This window comes from Battus philenor, unplaced genomic scaffold (assembly GCF_028537555.1).
Source record: "Battus philenor isolate CCGP_79_NKW_IND1 unplaced genomic scaffold, ilBatPhil1.0.hap1 SCAF_5, whole genome shotgun sequence".
Classification (NCBI taxonomy): Eukaryota; Metazoa; Arthropoda; class Insecta; order Lepidoptera; family Papilionidae; genus Battus; species Battus philenor.
In genome coordinates this window covers 5836454-5848873 of record NW_027181715.1, presented here as the reverse complement: position 1 = coordinate 5848873, position 12420 = coordinate 5836454, and the positions used below count along the sequence as shown (strand labels likewise).

The 12420-nt window shown below is 31.6% G+C and overlaps 1 protein-coding gene across 1 annotated transcript; it reads right to left on the bottom strand.

The window, feature by feature from the left end:
* Positions 1-3681: 3681 nt before the first annotated feature.
* Positions 3682-7082, bottom strand: LOC137929853 (protein obstructor-E-like). Its single transcript, XM_068772971.1, has 6 exons — positions 7005-7082; positions 6206-6279; positions 6014-6134; positions 5212-5412; positions 5058-5127; positions 3682-3841 (listed from the first exon to the last, which is right to left on the bottom strand). The coding sequence occupies exons 1-6, from the start codon at positions 7048-7050 to the stop codon at positions 3682-3684; spliced, it is 672 nt and encodes a 223-aa protein (XP_068629072.1). The 5' UTR covers positions 7051-7082.
* Between the last annotated feature and the right edge of the window lie 5338 nt (positions 7083-12420).

The following is a 12420-nucleotide window of genomic DNA, read 5'->3' as shown; positions in this document are numbered from 1 at the left end:
AATGAAGTACAAATGGCGATTTATTTAAGACGATCATTGGATGGACTTGTTTACCAAATAAAAATAAAACCGGCGGTCACCATGTACGTACAGTTGAATATTCCTACGTACATATTTAAAAAGGTATATATAAATATCCGAAAAAAAATATTAACAAGACCTAAACTGCACAATTAAAATAAAACATATATGCTTATCCAGGGATAAGCAGGAATAAACAGTTGCATGTGACAAACAGTAACGCTTCAGCTTTTTCTAAATTAGCAGAATATGATAAGGTTTAAGGAATTTATGGTCATAAAAGAGTTCAGAGTCCCTTAAAATGAGATACACTACGATACATAATATAAACTATTTTTAAAACCGAACGGATGTATACTATATAAACTAAGAAATGCACACATGTGTTTTAAGTTGCATTTTCTGCCCGTTTCTTTAATTATAACTATATATGTATGAATGAATGGATTTCAAGCAAATTTTTTCTATGGTAGTACATGTATGATGTGTTAAACTTAACGGTTTATCTTTAACTTTGATGTTTTAATTTTAATGCAATTGTGTGGTTGGTGTGTGATATTGGTAGTTATGTAATGCTTTAGTTATTTTATTTTGAGTTCTTTGCAAAGTGCTTAGATTAATAGCAATAGCCGATCACCATATTGCAACAAGATATTCTGATGCGATTCAAATTTAATGTATTGTATATAATCGGCTGGACTTTGTGTGGAATACAGTTCGATGACTTCCGTAATGCCTCTAATATTGACATAAGTTTCATATTGACATGTTTGGTGTATACTTTCCAATTTAACTATTCGTCGACCCATAATCCGGTGTATTTTTCTTGATTTGAACGTGGTAGTGTCTGATTGTTCATAGTAAGTTGTGTCATAGGTATTTTTGTTCATTGCGCCAAATATCATGAAAGACTTTTTAGCAGTGTTTAGGTCTTTTTAATAATATCTAAGGGCATCCCCATTTTTATGGGCTTCTTGTTCCCCTATCTTATTTTTGGAACAGGGATGTATTTCACAATGATTTTTTCACATATTTTCCTATTTTCACTCTCTCTTTCTTTTTCTTCACAATCTTGCTCTTTTTTAGTTACTTTATTTTTCAAATTTTTGTTTCTTGAAATATTAACTATTTACATTTCCAGTTGACTATTTTAATTATCTTCAACTGTTCTATTTTGTGTTATTTAAAATTAAATAAAATTATTTTACTCAATGTTATTAACAAGTAATGGTCTTACCCATTTCCATTTCACAAGCCACAGTAAACCCTCTAAACACGAGTTTAGGTCCTTTTGTGCACCTTTTATCATGACTTGAATGGAAATTATTATAGAAAAATAGAAGAGACATGCATTATCTGCACATGATGGGAGGTGGCCGGGTAATCCAATTTTGCTTATATTATTTATATAAATTAGAAATATTAAAGGTCCAACAATACATCCTTGAGAAATACAGTATGTGAAAATTTGAGTTGAACTAATAAATATATTAATTTTTACGACTTGACGCCTATAATGCAAGTAAGATAGAAACATATGTAGAGCATTTTTATATATAAAATTTTGCCTACCATTTTGAATAAAATAAATAAAAAATAATTTAATGCTATGCTTTGTTGCTGTTATAATATAGGCAACCTGCCAGGAAGAAAGATAGCGCGGGTCCTAAAATCCAGTTACCTATTATATGTTCATGTGTTATTATATGTTCAGCGCACCTCGCATACCTTTCTGATTTTTGTACCTAACATATACTGTTTTGCTCGTGTTTGTTTTCTTTGTTTATGAGCAGTGCTAATAGTCGATAACTTATATAAAGTAAGCGCTTGCGGACCTTTTTGTTTGTATATATGCAGTAAATAATTCAAAATTTATTTCTATTTTATTCTTGTAATATAATTTTTCCTAGCTGCTCATAATACTTTTAAAATACTTGTTAAAGAAAGAAATTAATATGTAGAATATACGTTACAATTAGTTTATAAGTTTTCTTGCAAGTCTAAAAGTAAACTTTGTTGTCAATATACACGTTCTAACGAGCTACTAGTAATAATACTTACTTTTTTATTATTAATCTGCAAGAGTAAAGATCTACGAGGAATAAAAACATATTTTATAATTAATGTCGTGGTCAACAAGTTTTTTTAAACGTGTATTATTAACAAGTAACTAAACGAAAAACAGTTCATCGCACTTGAATTAATTTATTTTTATTTTTAAAATTAAAATGCGTAGAATTAAAGTCTATTTATACATTTGCTATTAATAAACGATTTATTTTAAAGCATAATTTTTTTCTTAAGTTATTGATTGACTGTTGTCTAATCTAAAGAATGCTTTAAACTTGCAAATGAAAATTCTTTTAAATCTTTTCTTTAAAGTCCACTCATAAATTTCAAAAGCTTAATTCTTGAGGCAAATTTATATAGAAAGAAGCAAACAATTATATGCATATTTTCTAATAAACTATTCGAATTTTTAGAAAAAACACCTAACATATTTAACATATTTTTATTCATGATTTTACTTCTATTTTTTTGGGATATCCATTTAGAAAAAACAACCACTAAATGTTTTGTTATGAACTCAACGAATTCATATATATATATTTTTTCCGTAGTTTGGTTGCGGCCCAAGGCGGGTTCTTACGTAGAGAAAAAAAAAATAGAAAATAGCGTCGAAAATGGTTAAAACAACAATTTTCTTTTAAAAGATCGAACTGTTAAGGGTCTAATTAAATCGCAATAAAAGAAGTGTTTGGTTGATAAGATCAAACAAAAACAATATCGTAGAACGATGCAGTGGAAATTTAAACACATTAATATTGATGTCACAGTAATATTGAATTAGAAGAAGTGTATAAAATAAAATATTTATTTCTTTGAGTAATCGTTGTGTGGTTGTCACTCTTAGATTCATTTTATATATTTTATTCATTAATTTTTCGTATTAGATTGCGACAGGCAATTTATTTTGGGTATTACGAAATCAGCTGGATGAGTTTGGTATGTTACATTTACCGTTATGCCATTCTTAACGTTACTAAAAAAAAAAATACAAATTATGTTTTCAATTTATTTAATGCATATTTAAATGTTTTGTAAAATAATGAATAACTATTGGTTAGATAATTGTCTTATTATCGACACTTGTACAAAAGAGCGGTTAATTGTTTTACTCATTAGACATAACGATAATAATAATAAGTCGTTGAATTAAATAACACCCACTTAACTCCTTCATGACAAAACTATAATCAACAATATCCTAAGATACGTGTAGATATAATAAACTTAATAAATATAATAAAACCAAAAGTAATCTATATGAGAGCAAACATTATTTAAAAAAATTAAATTAAAAAATCTAAAATTTTAACTCATTCAATTATTCATGTTTTTATATACTTTGATTCAATTAACTTTTGAACATATTGAAATAAAACTAAGAAGGTTCTAGAGGCGTCGTCATCTGAGAAGAGTCAACAAAAAACACGGTGATGTTTTTCTCGTTTATTTGATTGTTTAACGGCTAAAATAATCAATAAAAATTATCATTTTATATAAAAGGAGATGGCATATACGAAAAAAAACATTATTATTTATTACCATTTATTGTAAGAAAAAAATTCACAATGTTATATATATGTAATGAATATATTATTCCTGCGGGCGATCTTCGCATGGGAAGTCGCTCCTCACGAGATTGGAGTTGACGCAGCGGTTGACGGTGCGGTCGAATTTAAATCCAAGGTCGCAAGAGAGCAAGCGAGGTCCGCCTCTGAAGCACGCGACGAACGAGTAACACTTGCCGGGAATTCTGCAAGTTTCACATAAAAACATCACAAAACTTCATTACGAACTTAACTTTCATTGCAAATACGGCTTCAATGGGTGGTGTTGATCGCGCCGATCAATACGCATCATTATATTGTTTTCTAAGAAATAATCTCATAAGTTGTGGAGAAAGATGTTCTTTTGGGGAATGGAGATGTCTGAAATAAATGCATACATTTTATAGCAGTGTGTAAAAAAGGCAAGAACGAAAAACTATTGTCACATTTGAAGTTCGTCAAGAGATTAGTCGTTTAACTTGTAGGTGAATTCCGCGAAGATTGATCAAGACTTTCCACTTCAGCAACTGAAACAAGACTAGACAAAAAAAGCCAAAAAAAAGGAATTGCATCGTTTGTTCTAATAGACAGGAAAAAGAACAAAGACGCGAAACTTCGGAATACTGTGATACTTCTTCCGGTAAACCGCGAATGCAAATGGCCAATTGTTTTTTAGAAAGATATCACACTTTAAGAAATTTTAAGTCTTAAAATTTAGGTTTTTCTTTTATAATATAAGTTAGAATATGTTTCATTTGTAAAATAGCTGAGAAATAAAAATTTTGTTTTATTGAAACTACTCTATTTTTCTTTTACATCATAGGTATGCACTTGGAACTAATATAGTGCTGGAGTTGCTGTTAGCCTCTATGCGTTATTAGGCTGGAGTGCAAAGGTTAAATTTATGTTATATTTTGCTGTTGGCCTGTTTGTTTAAAGTGAATAAATAATGCAATTTAAATGTTATATAAACTTCAATTGTTTTTTCGATTTATGAAGTACAATCTAGAGACCGTCATCATCATTATTATCATTTTAGCCATAAGATGTTCGCTGCTGGACATATGCCTTCCTCATACATAATTTAGTTAGTATATGGAACGCGGTCGTGTTCCGTAACCTTAACAATCATCCGTCCGTCTTATAGGTGGACACCCTACGCTAGGCTTATCAGTCCGTGGTCTTTATTCCAGAACGTTACCACACCAACGGATATTTGTTCTAGGCGCTAACTGACCTGCCTGCTACCACTTCAATATGCCAATACGCTGGGTTATGTCAGTTACTTTCATACATTATATGAGTACGTATTTTTAACTCCAAATAATGATCTGTTCTTTACAAAAGTTATTTCAGCTATTATTGGCTTTCTTCGTATAATAAAAAAAAATATTGGCGAAATTAAAAATGTGTACTACTTACTCAAAGTTTTCAGTAATATCATATCCGTACTGGTCAACAGATCCAGGAGGGCAGTCGAAGCCAAGGAACGCTGAAAGTAATATTAATAATATGAAATTAATTTAATTATAAATTCTAATCCGTTAATATTGACTTGGAATGATTTGTAACTTACCAGGAGCATTGCAAGAAGGTACAAGAGGAGGCCAGTCACAGCGACCGTTTTCGGGATTGAAAGCAAGACCTGAGGGGCACTCCTTTTCAAAAGCGATACCTCCCACGCACTGCCGGTACTTGCCACAGTCAGTTGACGTAGCTAAAGGCGACTCGAAAAAGCCGTACTCATGTGGGCAGTCCTGTGTTACTCTGGCTTGTTCTGGAATTTTTTTTATTGAGATTGTCTTAATTGACTCTATTTTTTATCAATGTAATCGTTTCTCCTTTTTGATTTGTCTCTTTTACTGGTGCCCTTTAGTTACTTATCCTATTATTATTTCGAAGCGGAACGATTGTGTTTCGTTAGGAACGTGCAATATCTGGTCAAATTATTTACAGTACCCGGCGATAAATATTGCAAATCGACCTTTGGAAAGAGACAATCGGCTAATTCACACCACCTATGTGACGTTTTATCAGTCGTGCGACAGAGATAACGCTCTTCGAAGCCGAAATTAGTCGATTGTCTCTTTCCAAAGGTCGATGTGCAACATTTATTGCCGGGTATTGTGTTTACCCCTTATATTATCATCTGTGTTAACTTTTCGTTAAACAAATGTTTATTCAAATGTACATTTAGTTATATTTGATGTGGGTCGTTTGTAGTGATCTTGTACATAGGTGAAGAGAAAAATATTATAAAAGCTAATTTAATAGAAGCTTAAAGAAAATTGAGCTTCCCGTAATGATATACTATGATAGTCGTGATTAAAAAAAACCTCGAAATAAACATAAATAGAGGAAGGAATAGGGCAACTTACGCGGAACATCGTTAGAGGCGCATGGCACGTCGTCAGGATATCCACAAGGATATTCTGGCCAAACCGCCTTGGCATTAAAATGGAGGCCGTCAGGGCAGAGCCTCTGGAATTCTTTTGATTCCTGAAATAATGGATAGAAGTTAGTTGTTGATACAACTAATTAAGGAGTTTTAGATTTGCCTTGTTACTTACTATACATTCTATGAAGGAGTCGCAATTTCCGTCCAATTTTCTGTATTCATTGACGTCGCTACAGATGCCATCGCCTATTAAAAATATTTGGATATAAAATTCGTATTTTTTCAATAGCTTTGATAGTGTTTTAATGCCAGTGATATTTTAGATTTTTGCGTTTTTTGATTTTTCTGTTTTCGGTTGTATATGTGAATATAATTAAAAAAAGACATCATTTTTAATTTATTCAACTTAAAGGAAAATGACTTAAACATTTTGTTTTAATTACAAGTAGTGAAAAATTCTTTTATTTTCTTATATATTGCATAAATGGTCATGAATGTTATTAATGTGGTATAATTTCATAACATATCCTTCTTTTTCTAAGTTTTTTCAACCCATAGATCCAAAATCTTCCTTCAAAGATTGCCAAGGTGACCTGTCTTGCACTTTCCGCGACCTTGATTATATCGGGAGTCTACCCAGTGGGGGGTTTATCCACGCCGTGACTACAGTATCATGGTCGCCATTACAGAATCTTTTAGCCCTATAGACCATTGGCTGCACGAACTTGCTTTTTGTGCTGACCTCCTCCTTTCTGAATTGAACTCGCAACAAAACACCGAGCATAACTCTCTCAATCGCTCTTTGCTCTTCGTATATTAATTATCTTTTACATATTAGATGATTGATGTTTTAAAAAAAACATATTGAACGAGAGTATCGATAGATAGAGTATTCAATTTGATCTACTTAATGATAGAAAGGAAAAGTTTTAAGTCTAGTTGATGTAAGAGTGCAATAAAATGATACTTACATGCCACCGCCGCGATCAAGGCGAATAAAACAATAAAAGTGAACATTTTGGAAGCGTGTCCTGTTCGAGTGTTGTGAAACTATTGTGATCTTTGAGTTTTTATATGAAAAACGCATCGTTTAAATTACATTACTAAGTAAAGTTGTAATTTTGATAGTCTTATCTAAATATTGTATTTAATTGGTAGAAGGATTTTCAAATAAACATTAATAGTTACGTAGATAAGAATTAATATATTTTTTTCTGAATAGTCTCCCGAAAGTTGATACTTTTAGCTGTATATTAACTAGTTTAAAAAGGACTATGGGTCCAGTTCTACATGAATGAGTGCTGTTATATATATATATAGATATATATATATATATATATATATACAGATATATATATATACAGATATATATATATACACACATATATATATTTATATTTATATATATATCTAAGAAGTGTATAGATATGTAAAACTATTACTGTATTGTGTATGTAATTTATTTGAAATTACCGGTTTTTGTATTTTCATATTTTATTTTATACTTCCGTACGAACAATATTTTTGTTTATATTGTTTTTAGTCTAATTTTAATAAAACGGTCATCTTGCGTTTGTAGCATATATTTTCGTTGATGTTCGATTTAAATCTATAATTTGTACATAACATGTTGTAAAGTGTTTTCCTTTAACGCAAAACTAATTTACCGTTTTATTGTTGTATTACTTATAATGTGGATTATAATCCGAACACATAACTAATGACAGCGTAATTTCATAGCATCATTTGCATAGGACCTCTATGAAGCATCCGCGCAGAATATTTAAGAGCTTAGTGGCCTCATTGTTCTAAGTGTGTAAAGAAAACTACAATTCAATTAATGCTTATTTTTACAATAATTAATTACCATCGGCAGATCTAATATCATAGATTGCATAAACAGCTCAATTTTGTAATATAAATTGTATTAATATGTGCAGCATTATCCTCTACAAGTATTACTTAACACCAGAGGCAGAGAACGAAGATTGCGGTAACGTCGTACTCAACGTCCTGAAGACGTCGATGGGGTTGTCAGATATCTCAACCTTCACCTTCCCTGTCTGCCATAGACTTGGATCCAAAGGCAAGGAGCATCAGCGGCCCATCTTAGTGAGGTTCCCTGACCATACTGTGTGGTCCAATGTCTAGAGAACGAAGAACAAACTCAAGAATGCGACAGCAAGTGTCAAGGAATTTCTAACAAGAGCTTAGCAGCTAGTTTTCGCGAGAGCACAACAACATTTCGGCGTGCATGGGAGCTGGACACGGGTATCATCCATATAAAAACTGCGGACGGATGTCATCTTAAGATTATGTCAATTGAAGAGCTGGATCCGTTGCTGATCAAGTAATCATTGGCGCCACAGAAGCTTTCCTCCGCGCCTAATCCCGGTTGCGTGAATAATAAGCAACGTAAGAACTAATTGGTTAATCGTCGCGTCACATATTGTCTACTTTCCGTTTATGCGCTCCGTAATGTTTCGAATATAATTACGCGGTTGTAATTAAAAAAAATATTCGCTCAATTATTAACGTTGGCTCTCTCCTTACTTCTAATTATTATAATAAATTTACTATTCAAAAACATGTTATGTTCTTGCCATGGCAAGTGTCAACCGATACTGATTTTTCGTCCTTTTCATTATTGTTTAGGCTTTGCTCGTTATGTAAATTTCATGTCGTCCGCTCTCAATTTATTTCTATTTTTTTCAATTTTTAAGATGTTTAAGGCGGATGCTGCAAAGATTCTCGTTTGCAACAGTCGTATTTATTCTGGCATATTTATTTTTTTAAGTTTTAATATTTACTTGGTTATAAGTATTATTATTATATAGTATACATAAGTATTATTTAACTTTATATTATGTACGTATCTTTATTACTATACAATATGTAGGAGTAACAGTGACGATGATTCCTTTCATTTAACATATGATTCGACAGCACCGTCAGACAACAACAATTTCAACTCTTTTGAAGAGGCTAGCCTGTCTGAAGAGTTACGGCAAGTTTTCGGGCTTCTAAGGGCGGTTAAATAAAAGCAAAGTATCACATAAAAATTAAGTCAAATTTGTCGTTTTGCTGCGCAATACCTTAAATAGCACATACCTCCAGATTGAAGTATAGGAACTAATGGTTAAGATAATAAAGTTATTATTTTGTTTCGCATTTAATAGTTAAAATGTTGTTCTGATGTTTTTGATGAACACAGTCGTTAGAGTTAAATAAATATGACGTCACAATAAATGGTGAAATCATAGTTTTTGAACACAATCAAAATTATTAACACATATATAATATGTCTTTTTTTGGTTTTGGGAGATGTATCTTGGTTATTGTAAACGTCTGTACAAATCGTTGATGAGATTTGCGACTTTGAAATTTTTCAGTCTGTTACGTTAGGTCGCGGACGTGTATGTCTTTCTTTCGGTAGTTTTTTTCACAGCTCGGATTTATACAAAATATGACCGATCGAATCATATATAAGAGTTTTGTACGTCATTTGGTTATTTTCTTTTGTATTAATCGATTCTGGCAGTTATGTAGGTTTTTAGCAAGTTAGTGCTAGTTAGCAATCTAGTTTATATTAAATGTACTAATTATTTTTAGCTGTAATAGATGATTACCCAAGAAATTAGCTTTATTATAATTATTCTTATTAATAAAAATGTAATAGAAAACTGCAATGTGATTGTAATAGAAGACTGCATGTTGATTAAGGACTTTAGTTACGATTTATTAAGAATAATTTTTAATGAAAAATATATTAACAGAGTTTTTACTTGAATGTTATTAAATATCCTCGTGCATTTTTTAATAATAAAGCATTACTTTTGCATAACAAAATAAACGATTTACAAGATTTTTTAAGTTATAATGATAAGTTTGCATAAGTCTACCGTTTGTGCAATAAACGAATATCATAATAATAATAATATAGTATAATAATGAATAAATCATAATAATAATAATATAGAATAATAATGAAGTACTACCGTGTTATAAAATAGTGAAATCAGTGAAAAAAATAAACAGTAAATTATTATATAAACAAATGAAAAAAAAATTATTAGTGATAGTAGACTTTATTTACTAATAAGGTTTTTTTTTCATGCTCCAGATAATGATTTTTATTCAAAACAACGATATTTCGGAACCTGTTCATTCTCCGTTGATGTGGCAGTTACGTCAGGATACAAGGTACTGTCGAGCCTGGCCAAAGCGTGCCGCACAACTTTCTCAATTTACACCAGGAGTCACGATTTCATCCGTCATTAACTGCGGTAGACTTTCCATATCTTTCCTGTTACTTGTACCATAAAGCAGTGGTAATTGATTAAGATTATGAGCATCTATTAACATCCAGGAACGACTTCCCGGCCCACTACAATTTCCCTTACAGAGAAAACGAAAGTCTACATGTCTACGTACTATGTAAATATTTAAAAAGTTTACCATTGGTGAAATCACTATTTCGGCAATGATTACTAAATTTCGTTCAAACTGATTTCTGGTTTTTAATTACTTGTAAGATTTTTTAAATATATTCAACTTAAGCAGCGAATCATTAAATAATTAGGATATTAAATATCAATTACATTTTTAACTGGAAACAATAACTGTTGTACGAAAGTTCTTATAAAAAGAATTTAGCTTCATGCCTTTTGACAGTTGACTTGCGAATTTATACCAAGACACACCATGGTTCGAACGGGTCTTCTTTCGGTTTTACTTCTGGCGGTGACATTACAAGCGGGTAAGTGTTTTTTTTGTAGATGACCTAGATGTCTATTTTTTTATTCGGAGAAGCCACTTGAAAAAAAAAAGGATCTTATAATTTGAAGACTCGGTATTTTCCTGCTATGTTGTTATTAACTCCTTGAATTATTTTTTTAGTAAATGGAAAACCCGCTTGCGGTTGTACCAGCTCAACTGTACCTCCTCCTTGTGCTACAACACCCGCCCCGAAAACCAACTGTGTGACCGCAGCTCCGTGTGTCAACCCGCCGCCTGTACAAAAACAACCATGCCGAGAAACCACTACAACAACTACGACGACAACAACAAAGCGCCCGACAACAACAACGACAACCACAGCGGCACCGGCTAATACTACTCCCGCACCGAAGTCTGATTGCCGAAACGGAGAAATCTATCCTTCTTACAACGGCAGCTGTGATCAATTCCTAATGTGCAGGAACCAAGTTTTCGTTTTAATGGTTTGCCCGCCCGGATTCGGGTTCAATTATAAAATGAACAGCTGTGATTGGTTAGAAAACGTACCGGCTTGTGGTGCGCGCTCACTTTAAATAGCTGTAAGAATTTAATCCTTAATAAAAACATTTTACAATATATTTAATTATTTTAATGCTTTTAATTCATTATAATTGTTCCTAATCTTAATTATTAAAAAAAATGTTTATTTTACTTACGCTTTAATATCATCGAGTAAAATATAATAAAAATTATACAGAAGTTCTACGTAATTTTTAAAGAAACGTTAACGCTACAAAATATATAACTTGATATTAAAAAACCGCTCTACAAAACCGTAACCAGCTAAAGTTTGCTTCAAATCTTCCCCTTCCGCCGGTATGCCAAATCAAATAACAGGTACTATAAAAATATGATTACATTTTCATTGTAATGCTTTATGGTGCCCAATAAATTCTTATACGCCTTATTTTGTGTCTTTTGAAGATAAATCTTTAACATCTAGAGACACTAATTTTGTTTATTTGTGTACCATATATCAATTTCCAGTAAAGGAGCTATTCACACCTTTAAAGCTGTAGTCACCTGTTTATGAGCAGTGGCAATCCTATATAATCAATGCACAAAGTGTGGATTATACATAAGAGAGTATCCCTGGAATCGAACCCGCGACCTGCCAAAACACTGTGAACTCATATTAGGAAAAGATAAAACAAAATATAAATACACCGCATATATTTTTATGATTCATAGACCACCACATCGCAAACATCTATACTTAAGAAACTCTATTCATGGAAAATTTTATCAAAATTAAATATTCTTTATTTGATTAGGTTGTTATAAGAACTTTCGATTTTCAATTAACATAAAAAGAAGTTCTGCTGAGCCGGCGAGAAACGTAACAGTTGCTCTTTACAAATATAGTTTTATAAAGAGCTTTGGACAATAATTAGCTTCCTGAGTGAGCATCAACAACATTTAATTCTACGCGTTATTATCGGTATAGTATTTGAATTATGTGAATCTCTCGAGTGGCATATTTAAAATAGATTGTGGAATTTTATTGTACATACGTATACCTTGTGCTATAAATGAATTATTTAAATTTTGAAGACTGAAAGCTTGGAGTATACAACTTATTTTTATTCCTTGTATTAACACTTCTTA

Coding starts and splice junctions, on each gene's coding strand:
- LOC137929853 (XM_068772971.1), bottom strand. CDS start 7,050: ATGTTCACTTTTATTGTTTTATTCGCCTTGATCGCGGCGGTGGCAT. Junction 6,135..6,205: donor ACTCCTTCATAGAATGTATA/GTAAGTAACAAG, acceptor CCATTATTTCAG/GAATCAAAAGAATTCCAGAG. Junction 5,413..6,013: donor CGCCTCTAACGATGTTCCGC/GTAAGTTGCCCT, acceptor AAAAAATTCCAG/AACAAGCCAGAGTAACACAG.